General features: G+C 42.2%; 3 protein-coding genes across 5 annotated transcripts in view; all 3 read left to right on the top strand.

The window, feature by feature from the left end:
- Positions 1-6,467, top strand: part of pparab (peroxisome proliferator-activated receptor alpha b) — a 30,707-nt gene extending 24,240 nt beyond the window's left edge. For all 3 annotated transcript variants that reach the window (XM_085778579.1, XM_085778581.1, XM_085778580.1), the window contains exons 6-7: positions 1,933-2,386; positions 2,846-6,467. In XM_085778579.1, the coding sequence (XP_085634705.1) occupies positions 1,933-2,386; positions 2,846-3,090 (699 nt within the window). In that variant the 3' untranslated portion in view covers positions 3,091-6,467. The remainder of the gene's footprint in view (positions 1-1,932; positions 2,387-2,845) is intronic.
- A 1,822-nt stretch (positions 6,468-8,289) lies between these two features.
- yars2 (tyrosyl-tRNA synthetase 2, mitochondrial) lies at positions 8,290-13,501 on the top strand. The gene is made up of 5 exons (XM_085778570.1): positions 8,290-9,130; positions 10,155-10,322; positions 12,031-12,186; positions 12,284-12,454; positions 13,126-13,501. Exons 1-5 carry the CDS (start codon positions 8,343-8,345, stop codon positions 13,283-13,285), a joined length of 1,443 nt encoding a protein of 480 aa, XP_085634696.1. The 5' UTR covers positions 8,290-8,342; the 3' UTR covers positions 13,286-13,501.
- Positions 13,502-15,220: 1,719 nt separating this feature from the next.
- cdkn1bb (cyclin dependent kinase inhibitor 1Bb) lies at positions 15,221-18,212 on the top strand. Its single transcript, XM_085778571.1, has 3 exons — positions 15,221-15,941; positions 16,315-16,442; positions 18,009-18,212. Exons 1-2 carry the CDS (start codon positions 15,497-15,499, stop codon positions 16,428-16,430), a joined length of 561 nt encoding a protein of 186 aa, XP_085634697.1. The 5' UTR covers positions 15,221-15,496; the 3' UTR covers positions 16,431-16,442; positions 18,009-18,212.
- The last annotated feature ends 1,341 nt before the right edge of the window (positions 18,213-19,553 follow it).

Here is a 19,553-nt window from a genome sequence, read left to right as displayed (position 1 = left end):
CAAGCAGCTGGAAACGCACCTCTGATTTTGTGGTGTCACAGCGCTTTCAATAATAGCAAGTAGAAGTGCATAAAAAGATCTTCAAATCAAATGCTTAACGTTACATAACTCTCTATTTATTTTAATTCTATTTTATTTTTATAAACACTCAGGGCACTATTGCACGGTTGATACAGAAAACTTTCCTAAGGAACTCCTACTTAATTGTCCTTGTGTAAGAAGTGTGAGCAGCAGCAGGTGTCCAGGGAGTTCCTGAGACGGAGACAGAACAGCTCCATGAGGACTGACTCATCAGACTCACCGTCTGGGAGGAAACATAATTGTGTCGGTGTTGGCGCAGATTTGTGCGCAGCTGATTTTATTGTCCGGCTCAACTGGTTCAGCAGTATCGTGATTCACCTGAACAGTTTACAACCTTAACAAAATGAAAAATAAAAACACAGCTAAAACAAATGCCAAGCTCTCACTTTCTGCACTGGACTGTGGAGAGTTTATAACTGTGATCCAAAAGATTATTCAACTCATAATAATACATTCAGTTCATACAGTAGTTATATTTATATGATAGAAATACACGTTATAACTAGATAACTTTGTACCACACACAATTTAATAAGTAATTTAGCTAAATATTTTGTTCTGTAGTGAGTGAGAGATAATTTAAATAATTTAATAATTCTACACTTAATGGTCTGGCATAATAATTTTACAATTTAGTGGCACTTCTCCCATTGACTGCATCCTTTACATTAGTAACCACCACCGACTCTAGATGGGTTTAGCAAAAAATCCATGTTCAGTATGATTCTGAGTTGTATATATTGAAAGAAATTTGTGTCATCTAATTTATATAGTTCTTTCAGTTCCTCAAAGTCTACAATAGTTCCATCAGCTATCGGCTCAGTGTAGTAATTAGTTACTTATTGAAGTTGTTTTGCTGCCAGACTTTGTTGACTATGTTTCTCACCCGCAATAAATTTTGAAAAAAAAAAGGTGTTAACTCAAATTGGCATGAGCTGATATTAAATATTGAAATGTCTCTGTGGTTATTGTAACAATATGGTGATGGTTTGCTTCTGCAATCAGTTCAGGCTGTTAGCTGTTATGTATCCATTAGGGAAGCTCAGGTAGCATTGTGCATAAACATTGCTTCAAAGCATTTTTAGGTGAATACTTCATCAACATTCAATACAAACAATGTAACAATAGTCCCATTTTTATACCTGATAATCAAATATTGTATCGACGCAGAAGTGCCACTAGATCAAACAGCTCGGCGTCACGTCCCTCATGCCTCCCCCTTGCTGCTCCGGCCACAATTAGCACAGTGTTCATGAGTCTGAGCTGTGATATGATGGGCAGCAGCAGGTGGAGCTGCTCATCAGATGCTGGAACAGTGACACAGCTTAAAGCGCCTATTAACTCGAATCAATCACTGCTATTCAAAACTGCTAACATCCACATACCTGTGTCCCACTAATGAGGTTATTTTGAACACTTTTGAACACATCTTTTTTTAACATGTTGAGAGTGATTTGTCAACAAAGTTTCAGTCTGTCTTTGTTTGTAGAGAAGCTGTTTACACCTGCAACTTTTGTGTGTAAGAGTGTTAGATGGATTTATGGAGCTGTGGGGTCAAGGAGAGTAACTATGTCATTGTGGAAATATTCAAGTGTCAATAAGGGCTTTGGGCTTAGCCTGTCCTTCCAGTAAAAATTTTGTGTAAACAGCACAGTCACTAGAGTTTTTCATTGCTGATTCAGCTTTTTCCATATTTATGCAGTTGAGTCAGGTCAGGTTTATTTATGTAGGCCAAAGTCTGTAATCTGTACACAGTGTACTGGCTGTGTTCCCCTGGAATTAGACACATTTTTTAACCATACTTAACACATATGACTTATGAGAGTGTGTCTCTTTCTCCTTTGTCCTCAGCCCTTCGTCGTCCATGACATGGAGACCCTCCAACTGGCAGAGCAGACGCTGGTGGCCAAGATGGTTGGCGCTGCGGGAGTGCTGAAGGACAGGGATGCGGAGGTTCGGATTTTCCACGTCTGTCAGTGCACGTCGGTGGAAACTGTCACGGAGCTCACAGAGTTCGCAAAGTCTGTCCCCGGGTTCTCGAGCCTGGACCTTAACGATCAGGTGACTCTTTTGAAATACGGAGTGTACGAGGCTCTCTTCGCCATGCTCGCCTCCAGCATGAATAAGGACGGGCTCCTTGTAGCGTACGGCTCGGGCTTCATCACCCGGGAGTTCCTCAAGAGCCTGCGGCGTCCCTTCAGTGACATGATGGAGCCAAAGTTCCAGTTTGCCATGAAGTTTAATGCACTGGAGCTGGACGACAGCGATCTGGCTCTGTTTGTGGCCGCCATCATCTGCTGTGGAGGTGAGGATGAATTTGCTGCATAGAATATTATATGTTTTTGCTGTTTGAAAGCCTTTACTTACTAGAAAAACTTCACATATGATTCACATATGAAACATTTTGCACATGGGAATACTGTTATTTGCATGCATGTACAACCATTAGTGGTTTTGGCCCAATGTGCTCTACATGGTAACACATGTGATCACATAGAGCACATGTATAAAACATGTTACCACATGTGGAAAATGGGTTCACATGGGAATTCACATGTGATTCATATAAAATTGGGCCCAAACCACATGTTTCCCATGTGCAAAATTTTTCACATGTGAATCATGTGGTTTTTTGGTAAGGGAAATACTTCAAATAACACAAGATTTCTATTAGATATGTTATTCTATCAGGAGATCATACTACTGTTGCTACTGATATTTTGAAGGGTCTCACTCAACTGTATTTCTCCTGTACTGTGATTAGATCGACCGGGCCTGGTGAATGTGCCGCACATCGAGCGAATGCAGGAGAGCATTGTGCAGGTGCTTCAGCTCCATCTGCTGGCCAATCATCCGGACGACTCTTTCCTCTTCCCCCGGCTGCTGCAGAAACTGGCTGACCTCCGGCAGCTGGTCACTGAGCATGCACAGCTGGTGCAGGAGATCAAAAAGACAGAGGACACGTCGCTGCACCCACTGCTGCAGGAGATCTACAGAGACATGTACTGAGGATTGTGGACGAATTAACCGGGAGAGACGCTCGACAGACCATCTCCTTTTTTCAGGGACAGAAGAAGAAGAGTCCTCCATAAGCTAGGGTTGAACCACTTAACCCCCCCCACCCCAAACCCTTTCCTCATGCAGCAAGAATTAGCTTCGGCCAGCACAAGAAGCCTGAGGTCTAGGCAACATGCTGATGCTTCTCTCAGTTTGAAGGTCCACACACTCCATTGTGTGGACCTTCCCAGGCAGAGAAGTCATGTATGCAAAGCTGCGATGTACAGCTGATTGACCCCCCCCTCGTCCCCCAGACACCAGTGTATGCAATCTCAGACCAAACCTCTTGGATGTAAACACTAAATACTAATTGAAAGTCTTTGAGGCGACCTCTGTTTATCCCCACCCTTTACAAAAAATGAGGACAGACGGTGAACTTGATAGTCGTCACTCCAGCAGTACGTTAGAGAGTACATTTTTATACTGATGTCAAAGAGCAAAGAGCCATATACCTTGACCTTCACAGTTAAACAGCACCCAAATGACTTCTGTGGCAGCCGCGATGTTAAGACAGTAATGATACAGATTTCAAGCAAGGCAGCTTCTGCCAAATTGGCTACCAAGCAAGGCTGGTTGTCCAGGCACCAGCCTTCCAGCACGTTTCCTCACCTTTTTATACAGAGACACGACTGTCACCAGGCTCCTGATTCTAATCATTTATTTGTACTGTAAGCAATCTAAGCCATACTCTGTTTGTATTGATACTGGAAAATGATCAATATCTTCCTCTTCCTAACGAGGTAGCATTAGGACTTAGTATGGATTGTCATCCCTTTATTTCTCAGCGTGTACACAACCTGTTTAGGCAGTCGTGTTTTTCCACTTCGGAGTAAAGAAGCATAAGTTGACGTTTTTACAGACTTAAGTGTCCACAGACGCAAATTCATTGTGTGCACACACTGCAAGCACAAACACGCCTTGTGATACGTGAAGAACACACAGTTTTATACTGGACCTCTGTTGAATGCCTTTCTCGCAAAACACATGCACAGACATTTGGCACTCCATCCTGTTTTGTGTCCTGGTATTCAAGGGCTAAGACCAAGATAAACCGCATGACGACCTTAATACAGGCAGACTTAGGGAGGATTTGCTAGAAATGAATTCATCTGTTCCTTAATTTCTCACTCACTGAGGCCCAGTCCCTCAAAATGACATCTCATTATTATTGTTCCTCTCAGTTCTTCATGCTGTCTCTCTCCTCGTTCCCCTGTCAGTCCTTCTGCCTTCTGTTGTGTTGCACTGGCTGTGTTTACTCGTCATAACACATGCAGTCGATTAAGATTCAGGGGTCTAATGTGCACATTTTTCATATGATGGCAAATGGTAAGCATTGTTTCTTCTTCATAGAAGAAAATCATAATGGTGTGGCCTCACAGATGAAACCAACACCAAGTTTTTTCTCATCAGAAACATGTCATTGTGAGTGAAAAAGGATTCTGTGTTGGTTCAACTATACAACAAAAGGCAAACACAAGCCCCTGGCCATCTATATTTGATTTAGTGAATAAACTAAAGCCAGTCAGACTTTTTTTTAAACAGTTAAGAAATGAGTCTTGACATTTTTCAGAAGTATATAATGTTGGATGAAGACCAAATGTGTATTTCATGTGGCATCATTTAGATGATTTTGTTCTTTATCTGTTATGATGTGAAAAGGCCACTCCTGTATTTTGTTATCATGCTGCCTTTTGTAAGAAAAAAAAACGAAAACAAATGTAAACATGGGAAACAGAAGTCCTGCAGTAAAGGAATGCTGACGGTGAACACGTGCATGATAGCTTGCATCATATATAGCCTATGGAGTTGTGAGAGAATGCCCCTGCCCACCCCTCCCATCTGCTTATCCAACCAAAATCTCCTAAAATCATGATGAACTGATAGAAAAGTCAGTTATGAGAAATGGACCTTGTGTTTATGATCACATTGTATAAACAGAGTGTACTGTACATAGCTGAAATGATCGCACTGACTGCCCGCCCCAACTTTTAACTCTTGAGGTATACAAGGTACTAATGATGATCAACTTTTGTATTCCTTTGTTTGGTTAAAAAAGAAACTTTTAAATTCTACAGCAAGTGTAGTTATGTACTGTATGTTCTCTTTTTGCTTAAATGCCACATAATTGTGTTATAATTGTATTGGATCATATTTTTATACTAAAGTATATATGTATGACTAAATCGAATCATTGTATATTTGAAATGGCACGAAGAGTGCAGTGTAAATAGACTTGAGAGTCAATAGGGCAACTAGTCATCTGAATATCCGTAGACCTGAATCCCAGCAGGGACGTTGCTTTTGTTCACTTGCCATTTCGTAGAAAGAGAATCATCACATCTACAATATGCACTTGGTTTCATTTCATCTGTACTTCATTTATCTGATAAACTGTGCTGTTATGAAGCATCCAAGGGCTGTACGTTACAGCTCACAAAGCTCGGCCTACATGATCTCTGAATACAATGGAAACTACACTTCTCATATGAAATAGTGAGCTACTCAGCATAGATCGTGGAACACTGCTCTCCTCTTTTTATACTCTCTTCTCAGGTTGCACATTCAGACAACAAATAGGGTGATTAACATGCACAGAGTTTCATCATACTATCAGTTGCCTCTTCATATTGAACAAAACAACCTTTATTTTATTTTATTTTATTGCTCACGTCTCTGTTCACATACAGTGAATGCCATCATAATTTGCCATCATATCACATGCTATTACAATACAGAAGATGCAGTAATGAAAATGCAGTATATATTGTTGTATAATCTTTTTTTGTCATGCTTACTGTCTGATTTTCTCCCCTCACTCGCTGCTATATCGTACTAACTCACCTAATATTTCTTATGCCATGAGTAGATTACCGACTTTTCAAGCTGCCTCTTACTTATTATTATCTTCTCACAGAATGTCAGTCCCACATGCAGAATTCACTCAATGCAGCTCTGGTTTATCCCCCCCTCGCAGACTCTGGGGACTCAGGTGCTCCTTTGTATGCTTGGCGGATTAACCACAAACAACCTGTGCCTTAGCGTGTGAAGCATACCATGAAACACAAGAGATTCATAACAAAAAAAAAAACTTGACTTGTGCACACACACACTTAGAATTGTATACTGTTGGTGTCCTCAGCTAGATTTAGCTGCTGGCGACACAATCAGGCCACGCAGAGAGGAAATGATGTCACAGCACATTTAGGAAAATATTCTGTGTAAACCACAGTAAGATAGAGGCTTGAAAGCGCTATTGAAGTTTCATTTTACAGTTCATAGTGAAGGATTTGCTTTAAAGAGAGGGCAGACTTTAAAAGAAATAATAAAAAGCTGGTCAAAAAATGGTTGAAAATGTAGAGGCAGGCCCTGGAGGTGAAGTCATGTAAATTTGTGATGTCTGCTTTCCCTTACGAATGTCTGTTTTGTGTTGAATCGACAAGGGACTTTTAACTTGTATCAGGGAAACCTAGTCTTCCTTTGGTGAACTAGCTCAGGACATAGAAAGGTACTGTTCTACCTTCTTGCTCTATCTGTCTCGCTTACTCCTTCTGGAATAAGTTAATTAGTGCTCTGCCTTACAGCATACAAACACCAACAACAATATTGATTAATATTAGCTTATTTGTATTTCCCAAAACGGACAGAAAGAAATATATTACCAGGGGGCAGCAGTCATGAGAATTAGATATTTGATTTTTTTTTCTTTTCTCTTCCAGGAGTTTGTTTTTGTGGATATAGTGTCATGCAAAGAGACATCAGAGACTGTCTTTGGATGTGTTGTTAATGTGTACTGTGGCTTGGTAACAATACTGTAAATGTTTGATGAATGTATATCTAGTCATTTAAACAATGAAACAAGTTGACATTGAATGGATTTCAAAATAAAATGATTTTAAAATCCACTATATTCTGTATGTTTGTTTTAATGCTAGAGTTGATTTCATTTCCAGCTGAAGTAGGTTGCTGTGGTTATTTCAATAAATGATTATTTTCCAGACTAAAATTTCCACACACACACAAACATCTAGAAATACATAACATGCAGAGTTATGTCATGTTAGCTGAACCACACACAAGGTCGCCATCTGTTGGCTTGCAGTCGATATTAGTATGATGTAATGAAGAGCATACAGTCTTTTGAGTCAGGGATTTTTATAGTATACTGGTCAACAAGTTGAATGCAGAAAAGGGAACAAGTTACATAACAGCCTGTAATTATATTATATTATGACGTTATTATGTGAGTTCATGAGTGACAAAAATCACTTTTTCATTTAGCCTTTATTTAAATATATGATGTATCCATCTGTGGCTCTTAAAAACATCATGTATATTTGGTCTTGAAATTAATGTTGTGGTTTGTCAAGGCTTGCTGGATGTCTTCAGTGAATAAAATACATGAATAGCAGGGGGACGGGACTTCTTGCATATGTGCTGTTAAGGCACTACGGTAACTATTAACGCTTCCCCTATAGGCTAGGCAAACAATAAGATCCTAAACAGATTTACTGAGGACCAGTGCACTCAGGTCAATATTTGGCTAAATACTGACCTGAGTAGGATATTCTTTAAGAGGAAGTGGAACTTTACATCAGGAAACAAAACATTCAGGTTTTGTGCAGTGTGAAACTGTAACTTGAAAAATGAAAAATCTTTTTTTTTTTAAAGAAAAGAAAAAGAATAATAGAGTCATTACAGTATAGTGCAAGAGGGGTGGTATAGTTTTCTCAATTATTGTTTCTATAGCTACCTGTAGTTTGTTTTTTGTGTGGATCTAGGTGGTGGTCTTAAAACTATAATGGATGTTTAACATGAGGGCAAGAGGACCTGTATTAAGCCCCTTGTTCTGTCAGATACTAGACTTGCATGGCCATGGCCAGGCTCATCCAGTGGGTGAGTCAAACTGCTCCTGGGCCTCTGACCTCAGGAGATGCAATGTGTGTATGGTTGCACGTCGGTTCAACTTGTTTACTTTGCAGAGACAGAACACACTAATGACTATAAAGGAGTGAGGTGTCAAAAAGGACACCGGGAGCCTGGGGTCATAAAGTGAGTGCTATCTAAACAACTGCAGGCTGACGGGCGAGGGCCAGTTGAACGGGACAGTGGCCCTTCTCCTCCTTTGAGGACCAGTGCACTAGAGGGCGCTCTTCTCCCAACGAACCTCTCCATGCTTCCTCGCTCTGTTTGTCACATTGTCCAACATGGCTGCGTCCATGGTGAGGACTTGCCGTCATGTATCGCGGCATGGGTCCTGTGTTCTCCTCAGGACACCGGGTCTGGGCCGCAGACCCGGGTCTAACTTCCAGTGTTCCTCCGCGGCCCACGGCGGACTGCTCCTCTCTCTCAGTAAACGCGGTCTGCTCAAGGACTCTTTCCCGGAGGACGCAGCTCAGGACCAGCTGCCTCGGCTGCTCCAGTCCGGCGCTCAGACCGTGTACTGCGGCTTTGACCCCACGGCCGACAGCCTCCATGTGGGCAACCTGCTGGCCATCGTCGGCCTGCTGCACTTCCGCAGCGCCGGGCACCACGTCCTGGCGGTGCTCGGGGGGGCCACGGCGCAGATCGGAGACCCGAGCGGGAAGACGAGCGAGAGGGAGCGGATGTCCGCGGACGTCGTGGAGGCGAACACCCGGAGCATCAGGGAGAGCGTCCACAGGATATTCACCAACCACGAACTGCACTTTCACGACAGCTCCAGGAAGCCGGGCACCGTGACCGTGCTCAACAACCTGAGCTGGTACAAGGACCGGGGCGTCGTGGCCTTCCTGTCGGAGGCCGGCAGACACTTCAGGATGGGCACCATGCTGAGCCGCCACAGCGTGCAGGCCAGGCTGAAGAGCGCTGACGGTATGAGCCTGACCGAGTTCACCTACCAGGTGTTCCAAGCTTATGACTTCTACCACCTGAACCAAATATACGGCTGCAGGATTCAGCTCGGAGGCACCGACCAGCTGGGCAACTTGATGTCAGGCCATGAATACATTCAAAAGTAAATGTCCATCCTACTTTAAAAGAGTGCAGTAGCCTACCTCACTGTGGGAGCAGTGCTTTGGATTTTGAATGGAGAAAGACAGAGCGCTTGGTCCCAAACTTTGTTGAACAAACAAAACAAAAAAAATCTGTTAAGTTATGTAATATGTCATTGTACCTTGGTAAATGTCCACAATAGAAAATGTGATGTGGCTTGTTAGGAGTCAGACCTCCAATCCACAGAGGAGCACTTCATTTTATTAGGTGAGCTGCTGTTTACATAGGGATGGGTTGTAACTGCTTCAGTTCAGTTCAGACTTTATTAATCCCAGAGGGAATTTTTTTTTTATAGTTTTACAATCTGCCAGACAATGTACAAAACAGAAAACACACACACACACATAAACTGACAGGTGTGGTGAGCTTGGCCAGAGACAACAGAAGGACACATTGACCTACCTGAACTGACAGCAAGATTCAACAAGGAGACACAGACCAGCTTGGTATTGGGATCTAGTCTGTCCATGAGTCCCTCCACAAGTAAAAGTCCATTGTATTCAGACTATAACAAAGCTCTGTCTTCTATATAAAAAGACATATTATACCAGACCCCCTTAAAATAGAAAAGTTGTTACTTAAGCGATTCTTAGTTATTCCACATTCCAGAAAATGTAACTAATGTCCTGTGTAACTGATCAGAGCCATTCTTTATAATCCTAATCCCCCAATACAATCTGCCTATGCAGAGTTTCTTTTTGTTACTGCTCTGATGGACATTATGGAAATCCTCTATAAACATACTGATCATTAATAGGATTATGAATTGTGTTCTATCGCTATGCAGATCAGACAAAACAAAGGTCTTCAGACTTTGAGCGGCCATCTTTATTTTACAGTACAGTTTTGTAAAACAATAACACATTATGATCATATCAACTCTAGAGTTTGATTAAAATGAAAAGTGTGAACCAACAATCCACACAAGTTTTACACAGATACACCAATCCAGATGTGTAACACTTGAATTTCTCGTATGATTGCAGAATGAGCGGTGAGGAGGTGTACGGCCTGACCATCCCCCTGGTGACCAGCTCTGTGGGGGACAAGCTGGGGAAGACGGCAGGCAATGCAGTGTGGCTCAACAGAGACAAGACATCGCCATTTGAACTCTACCAATTCTTTCTCAGGCAGCCTGACAGCAGCATCGAAGGGTAAGGCAAGGCAAGGCGCATTTCATACCAAGGGTGCAACTCAATGTGCTTTACATAAAAACAAAACATTTAACAGTATGAATTGGAAACAGAAAAAAAAACATACAATTTTTAAAGTCCCAAAATAGTAAAAAAAAAAAAAAAAAAGGAAATATTAAAGGGATAGTTCGAGACAAATGCAGAGACTGCTTGCCGAAAAACTGCCTCCGATGGGAACGCGCATCAGCAGTTTGTGGTGCTGGTGAATGTGCAGGTCACAACTTGTCCACCAGAGCGTTTTGGAGTTGTTGGATTGTGTATTTGATGAGTTTGATGAGGGAAACCAAGAAATTCCATAAGCCTCCGTAGCTCTAAGCAGCTCACGGCTCTGCTCCGCCGTTCTAAAAAATAGCTTGCACCGACAATTAAAGGTAACAAACCTACTCCTAAAACTATAGGGATTATGGCAATGGGCCAATTTGCCAAAATGTTGAACTATCCCTTTAAACATACAATTAAAAGCAAGAAATGTGAACATAAAGTGTAATAGCTGAAAGCGTCCCATAAAGAGGTGCTTTAGGACCCATCACCTTCTTTTCCCGGTTGAGTATGTCTACTGTTAGTCTAGACTAAGAGGCTCCGGAAACTATTAGGACCAAATCAGTTTTTGCACTTTGGCCTTTTTGTGCTTCAATCTACACTTAATAATCTACAAAGACAAAGTAAACACAGATTTAGAATCTCTATTCAAATTTTTTATTATGTAAAAACTGCAGTTTCACCAGCGTTTGGCTGTGCCAGTCAAGGACAGATGAGGACACTCATTGTCATGCCAACAGGTGAACCTTCAGCCCAGTCTCAGGTGGAGACTCTGTACACTGGGGCTGGACCTCTCTGTCCTCAGCTGCATTTATGCTCCTTCATTTCTGATCAGTGTTGCTGTGTCTACTGCTGAGAGCGCCCACATAAGCCTGAGGTTGCCACCACCATGGTCCACTGCAAGGATCTGATGAGCAGTGCCAGGTGTTGTTCACCAGACAGAGTGTTTGGAGTTCTGCCCAGAGACTTCAATTTTAGTTTCATCAGATAAGAGATAAGGACGTTTAATGCGGTCTCTGAGTCATTTAAATGTTGTTTGGCAAACTCCAAGTGGGCTTGTCATGTACCTTTTATCCAAAATAGCCTCTGATACGCCAGTCTGCTGTAAAGACCCGACCAATGCAGTGCTGCTGTGGTGGTCATCCTTCCAACAGGCTCAGGCACAGAGACTGTTGGGTCATTGGTTTCCTCCAATTACTCGGTTTGGTTGGGTGGCCAGTCAAATACCAAAATAACCAAGGCCCATGGTGCTCCAGGAGACACTGGAGCTTTAGACATGGTTTTATACCCTTGCTCTGATTTGTTCCTCACCACAAAATTTCATGGATTAGCTGTCAGTGGACTTAATGAATTTTGGTCCTGACATGTAGGATGTATTGTGGGACATACACAGGATTTGTGAGACTTTCTAAACTGAGGTTGAACAAATTATTTTGACAAAGGTTTATGTATTCTTTGTTATTATGCACTACTGAGCAGCTGCACTGGGCAAAATGACAGTTTTAAGCATTTAAATGTATATACATCACAATGTGTTGGCCAGACGAAGAGCTTGGAACCCTTTCTGAAGGTATTCTCTGGTACTGTAACAGGAGGCTGACATCACGTATACATTGTGGTCTTTTCTCAGGTACCTGAAGCTCTTCACCTTCCTGCCTCTGGCCGAGGTGGAGAAGCTGATGGAGCAGCAGAGAGAGGATCCAGGTAAACGCCTCGCACATAAACGCCTGGCTGCAGAGGTGACCAAACTGGTGCATGGAAAGGAGGGCCTCGAAAGCGCAAAGAGGTCAGAACCATTTCTATGTTTGTTTGTTTTTTAACATTCTTAAAAATCCTTAATCCTTAATTCACCTTAATTAACACATTTAATTTGATCACTGCAGATGTACCAACGCACTGTACCACAGCAGTGTGCAGGCCCTGGAGGAGATGAGTGACGAGGAGCTTCAGGAGCTTTTCAAGGAGGCTCCTTTTCATGAGCTGTTGCTGGAGCCGGGGACCACAGTGATAGACGTCTGCCGCAGAGTCAGCGCGATCCCAGAAGGACCCAGAGGGTAGGCACCCACCCTGCTTTCATTTTTTAAAATCCAATTCCACCAATAATCACCATAAAAATATTTAAAAACGACATCAAAATCAATAATCTGTTAACAAGTGAATTAAAGTTGTAGAGTCAGCCCACACACATCTCTTACTTGTGTTCTCTGTAGCGATCTACACAGTTTTTTTTTTCATTAGTACCAGTTTATTCAAAAGAAAGCAGCTCCAGGAGGAAACTGTTGACAGCATATTGTGTAGCGTTATTGTCAGCTGGTCTTCATTTCTGGAGAGAGGTGTTGCCATTGAAATGCTAAATTCCATTAACTTCATGAGCCATGAATGAAATTCAGTGGAACTGCTTTGTATTTTGGTGGCAGCATCAGGTTTTCAACGTATAAAACTTATATGATGAATGAATATTGATTAAGATGTTTAATCATTATCTATTAAATTAATGTATTGTCTATATATCTATTAAAAGTCAAAATAGAAAAAATATTTGAATGATGTTCAAATAAAAGTCCAAATATTCAGCTTTTCTTATACTAGAATTTTCAGCTTCAGCTCTGCAGCTCAGTCCAGTGTGTGTTGAATGTGTTTGCTTGTTCATGGTGTATTCTTTCAGACAGGTCATGTAGACGAAACCAACCCCACCCTTACTGACAGTGTAAATGTTTGCATGCAGGTATCGGATGATTGCGGATGGAGCCGTGTGGATCAATCACAACCGGACAGACAAACCAGACCAAGTGCTGATCCCTAAACTCCACATCCTGTCTAACGGACTGACCTTGCTCCGAGTGGGCAAGAGGAACTTCTACATCATCAAGTGGCTCAGTCTATGATGAAGTCACAAGGGACCTGTTTACTGTAATGGACTGACTGAAGGTAGGCCACTACACCTCAGCCGAGACGTGGATGGACTGATGTTTATGTAAATGGTAGGCGTGGCCTAAACTCCTACTGATTGCTTGTGCTTAAAAATCGTTGTATCATATAAATGTGTATATGTACAGATGTGACTATTTATCAAAAGCTATTATTAAAAGCATTTGATATAACGTCCGTTTCCTGTTGACTTTGTATTCCCACTGAGGTCTTTCTGAGAGTGCACACTAGGGGGCAGCATTGTCCCAGTCATAATGTCGGCGGTGCAAGCGGCCACAGCTGCACCACATAGCCTGCTGTGACCCCATAGGTAAATAATTGCTAACAGTAAAATTAAATTGCATCATTTCTCGCAAACAGGTTATGGTTCTATTTTAAGCGAATCATGTTTCTCTCAATTTGATGCAAGCACAAGGCCAACATCTGTTTGACTGGGGCTGTTTTTTCTGTCTTTGCGGTGGTGAGTGTAAACTGTCCAAAAAGAAAAGCAACAGGTTTTTAGAGCCATTCAAAAACAAACTGATTTTGGTTGTAGATTATTTTTAGATTTAATTAATTTTCTATTTCCATTAGTAGAATGTTTCTTTCAAGATTGGCATTAGATTTTGTCAGAAAGAAGAGATTTTTCACGGTGGTGTAACTAAGAATTTTCTAACTTTCAGCCAGCATGGCCTTGTGTCATTCTCTGTCTTTTGATTTTTTTTTTTTCCTCATTTGCAGACTCTTAAATGGGGACATATGTGCAGCTCTTTAGTTTTGTATCTTTTCTTCTTTTGATGTTCTGGGGGCCAGTAGAAGTGAGGGCAGGGTCAGGTGTGTGCTGACCTTGACTTACCCCACTCACTCACACATTATTGGTTGAAACCGTGTCATAAAGATACACTTTAACTCTGCTCGTAGTTTGTTTTTTGTTAATGTCAATCAATGGTTAGTTTTCACCTTTTGTGATGGGGGTGCACAGCTACTCTAGCAGAGGACCCACACCTTGAAGCCCTATGCATTTTGAGAATGTCATCTCTTTTAAGGTGGAATACTTACAAGTCATTCCATTGTCAGTGATTGTTAAATAACTCAAAAACGTATTTTTCCCAATCATACTGATTATTTTTTTGACAGTCTTTTGATTTTGTGTTACTGATGCAAATACTGTATAGCCTTTATGCATTGTAAATGTCTAGAATATATGTGTTCTAGGTATGGTATGGAAATGGAGGGAAGATGCTGGAGTCATCTATACTCAAAATATTGTAATTTGTTGTTTACCAAATCTTATGTTTGATGTTAGGGGATTTTTTTCTTCTTCTTCTTCTTTCTTTAAATTTAATTGTTCATGCTCCACTGTTGATGTTTAAATTTATCAACAATCTTCAGAGCTAGGGCAACAGTTTTTTTTTTTTTCAAAATGCAGTGGCTGAAATGACTAAACCAAGAAGAATACTGCTTTTCAGAAAAATACAAAAATGTATATTTTTGAGAGATTTTTTACCCAAATAATAATCACACATAATCGAACTGAAACGTTGGAGACGTGTTGCGAGTTGTAACTGTTTAGGCTGTTATTGTTGTGTTTGTTGCCAAAAGCTGTCTGCATTTGAATTTAAAAGTTTGGGTTTTTTTAGTGTGAACATACACAACAAAGCAGTTTGCGGGCATCGACGCCCGGTCCACCTTAAGAAAAGTGGGCGGGCTTAGGCGATTGGACCAATGAGCGTCGTCCTTCGCGTTTAAATAGCTCTGTGTGTCAATCATCCCCCCCTCCCCTCCTCCACCTCCTCCTCCTCCCTCCCACCCCCACCCACCCCCCCACCCCCCTAAAGTCAAGCTCCCCTCTCAATCCCAAGTACATCTCTCAATCGCCATATTGGGTACTGAGAAGGTTTGTCTGCAGTTTCTCTCACTACGGGAGCAGATTGACAGAGCGCCTTCAGTTCCTGTGCACTTTGTTTTGATGATCGGCGGAGAGCAGCGCCGGCTCCAGATCAGCTCCCCGCGGCCCTCGCCGTCCGTCTGCATGGCATAAGCCGTTTCACGCTTGTTTTGGATCTTGCTCAGCGACGAGGAGATAACCTGTTGTTTCTGAGCGGCGTGTTTTTCTGCTGAAACCTGGACGCTGCCGGCTCGTACACAAACCGTCTCTTTTCTTCGGAGGGGGGGAATTTTTACAAAAAATGTCAGATGTGCGACTTTCAAACGGGAGCCCGACGTTGGAGCGGACGGACCCGCGGGTGTCGGATCACCCCAAACCGTCAGCCTGCAGGAGCCTGTTCGGCTCGGTGGATCACGAAGAGTTAAAGAGGGATTTAAAGGGACATTTGCGGGAGATGGAAGAGACTGCCTCCGCCAAGTGGGGCTTCGACTTCGCCAATCACACGCCGCTGGCCAACGACAGGCTCCAGTGGGAATTAGTGGATCGCAAAGATGTCCCGGATTTCTACTACCGGCCGCTCCGGAGGGAGAAGGGCGTCTGCTCCGCTGGGAATAACAATGTGGATCTTAATGGGAATCATAACTGTGTTGTGGTGACTCCGAGCGACGGCAGCAGCGACAGGTCCGAGGGGCAGATGGAGTGTACGGAGCAGTGCACCGGGCTGAGGAAAAGACCTGCGAGCCACGGTACGAGCCCAGAGCCGGGGAGGTAGAGCTGCTGTCAGCCCCGGAGACCCGGAGACCCGGAGACCCGCAGCCTCGGACTGCAGCGGGTCTGAGGCTCCGGGGCTGGGCAGCACGTCCAGCACGGGGCTGCTGCTCCACCCAGCAGACAATGCACCGAGTAGTATGTTGATAGACTGTAAAAAGGGAGCAGATTAATTTAAAAAAAATATATATATATATATATAAAATAAAATAAAAAACGTATCACCTGGGGCTGGGTAGACATGCAACATGACATATTAACTTAAAGGATGGAATTTAATTCTTCACCATCTGTTTCTCTTCGGTACTTCTTCTCCTCTCCTCACACTGACGGTGAACTTTCCTTTTGCAGACCCCTCGGCCCAAAACAAGAGGTCACACACCAGCTCAGAGGACGTTAGTTGTCCAAGTCTGAGCCACTCTGCAGAACACACACCCAGAAAGACCAGTCCCAAGAGACAGACGTGAGGACGACACACGGTAAGACACTCTTTATTTATTTATTTATTTTAAACCTTACACAATATAAAATATGAGTAAAAACGTCAAAGGGCTGGTGCAGGGAGCAGCAGACACACTGGGTTGTTTACGAGCCTCATTGTACTAAACTACACACGACGTCTCCCTCTTCCAGCTGTTGTGTTGCAGTGCATTTGACTATGATCATTTTATTGTGTACACAGTGGAGTGATACCACACTACAGCACAGTTTAGATGAAACAGTACGTGTGCACTTGAAAGCTGTCGGTCCCATTCACTAGGCAGCAGTAGTGATAGTAGCAGTAGTAATAGTAGTAGTAGTAACAGTGGGAGTATAGGCGGCTGCAGCAGCTGCTTCACTTAGTTCACCAGAGTTGTGTGCGTGTGTTTTTTGTTTTTTTTGTTTGTTTTTTTGCGCTTCACACTTGTTTGAATGTCGTGCGATCGATGCACGAGGAACTCAGATTAAAGACCGAGCAGAAAAAAACGTGGCTGCGCATTTCCACCTTTTACTACAGCAGCCTGCCACGACCCGAGCCCGAGTTTCCGACTAAACTGTAAACAACAAGACTGCTGAACAACAGTGTAGTAGTAACACGTCAGCAGCCACTGCCCTCAGCACGGAGCAGAGCAGGGACGGGAAGGGGCTGGTCTCTCTCTCTCACTCTCTCTCTCTGCGCCTGTGTGTGTGTTGCTGCTGCTGCACAGTAACGTTGCAACACACACACACACACACACACACACACACACAGACACACACATCTGTCTCTGCCGGTGCAAGAAGAGCCGTGCAAGGTCTGAAATCAAGTGTGCTCGTTTGGCCGCGGCAGAGGGGGAGAGATGGGGGGGAGGGAAGGGGGGTGCAGGGGCATGAAATCAGTTATTGTCGTGGCAGCATGGGAAGTGTCAGGGCTGCAGGGGAGCACACACACAACACACACACACACACCACATCATGCCTTCTTAATAGAAATATGGATTTAATTTGTGCAAGAACAGCTGAGTCGTTTTAGGGATGGTAATTATTTTAGCACAACTGGAAAGATGGTGTTTCTGATGAAAAAGACACTGGAGGAGTTTGTGGCTCTCTGGAAAATATCAGTTTGGACATGCTGTTGTTTTACTGCCAGATCGGGGGGGGGGGAAAGCACAAATTATTATTAATATAAAATAAAATGCAAGTGAAACCTCATCTTCAGCTATTTTTATTTGTCTGATTTGAATCGTTTGCTTCAGTGCTGTTAAATACAATAAGGATGAGTAAGAAGAGAAAGAACAGCAACATTCACATAGACAGTCTGCAGTGTGTTTGTGTGTCTCACTATATTTTTGGATTGTGTCAAGTCGGTCCTCTCTGCTCCTCTGTCACAGCTACTGAAGGACACACAGTCATAATATTTTGCCCACATGTCCAGTGAAAGTGCACACACACACACACACACACACACATGTTCTGCTCTCACTCTCAGATCTTTTGTAAAGAAGAAAAAAAGTGTCAGTGTTGAAATGATGATGCTTTAACCTCCTGTGTTTATTTATTTTCTTTTTATCTTATTTGTCCCACAGAGCTGAAGATGTACGCCCCCCCACCCTCCTCCCTCCCTCCCCTCTTTTTCTGTGGGGAAGCTCAGTGTTGGCCGATATTTTTTTTGTCTTTTTTTTTTTTTTTTTTTGGAAGAGGAACTACACAGCATCAGAAACATATCAGCTCTCCTGAAGATGGGGGAGGACGCTGTTGAAGCACTGAATAGAAACACTAAAGTTGTGGCACTCAATTAAAAGTTACTGCCTCTAAAAGCAGTCAATGTAGCAGTGTGCAATTAGGTTTGATTTCCTTTTTTGCTCCTTTTTTTTACTACCTGTGTGTAAATAAATATATATATTATATTATATTTCTCTCCATATGTAGCACATAAGATAACATTATGATTTGAACACAAATCCTTTTATGTAAAAAGGTGTGAATTTTGATTTGACTTGAAGAATTGCAGTGTAGTTTGATACATGTTTTTTTTTTCCAAAATGCTGTTTTTTTTCTCCTCCTTATTTTATTTTCTGAAAGGCATGTGACTTTGACACGGTCCCTAATTGCTACATGTAAAACAAAAACCATAGCTTCTCACAGTTTCTTAACAGTGTATCTTCACTCCGTCATCTTCCGAGCTCAGCAGTGAAGAACGGTACAAATGTAGCTCATCTGTTGTTGTTTTTTTGTTGTTTTTTTTCTTTCCTCTGGTCATTTCAGTGTCACCAAGTGCAGGTTCCTCCTAAGAAGATCTATATTTCCCCAGGAAATTGACACAGGGAAAAAAAAAATATGAGCAATTTAAAGAAAGTATTTATTTTGTGATAGGTGCTTTTTAGCATCAGTTGAAATCTGGATTATGATGTGTTTAGTTTTCTTTTGTTTTTTTCTCAAGTACTCCTGCACACCTCTGCCACGGTGTAACGGTGTGTTTGATTTCCTCTGGAGTTTTGAGGTACTCAAGATATTGAAGGACAAAGACCATGCAAACTGCACAGGTTGTGGTGTAAAGTCGTCATTCTCATGACTGTATTCCTATTGTTTCATCAGCCTTACTGCTCTTCAGAGAGGAGTTCTCTTTTTTTCCTTTCTTTTTTTTCTCATAATAAAGGGTGAATGTCCTACAATACCAAATACATGGTTGCTTCGGTATGGTTGCCAACACTGCCTGTGCTTCTCAGCTGACTTCACATTGTATTACTTTGTGATAACCTTAGACTTAAATTTTCCATTAATGTTTTGTTCTTTTTTTTCACCAATGTTGTTAGCCTGCTGACGATGCAAATGTGAGCATCTAAAAGCTTCCCTTTAGTTGCCTAAAGTGTGGGTTATATTCAAAGAGACCAGTGTACACCTGGAGAGAGAGAGAACAGCTTGTCTCAGTAAATGCAGTCACCATGCCTGTGTATTTGTGTAAATCTTTGCAATGTACCTATGTACATAATTTTGTAAAAACACTGAGAAATTATACTAACTTATTTATGTCAAGCTTTTTTTTTTATGTAGAATAAAAATGGGTTTTTGATTACGGTTATCCAAAGTGGCATTTACTTTATTATAATTGTCTTATTTTGTAAAAGCATATT

The sequence above is a fragment of the Trachurus japonicus genome, chromosome 6, assembly GCF_045865225.1.
Source record: "Trachurus japonicus isolate A0001 chromosome 6, Traja_1.0".
Classification (NCBI taxonomy): Eukaryota; Metazoa; Chordata; class Actinopteri; order Carangiformes; family Carangidae; genus Trachurus; species Trachurus japonicus.
The sequence above is the reverse complement of the archived record's forward strand: the minus strand, read 5'-3'. Positions and strand labels throughout refer to the sequence as shown.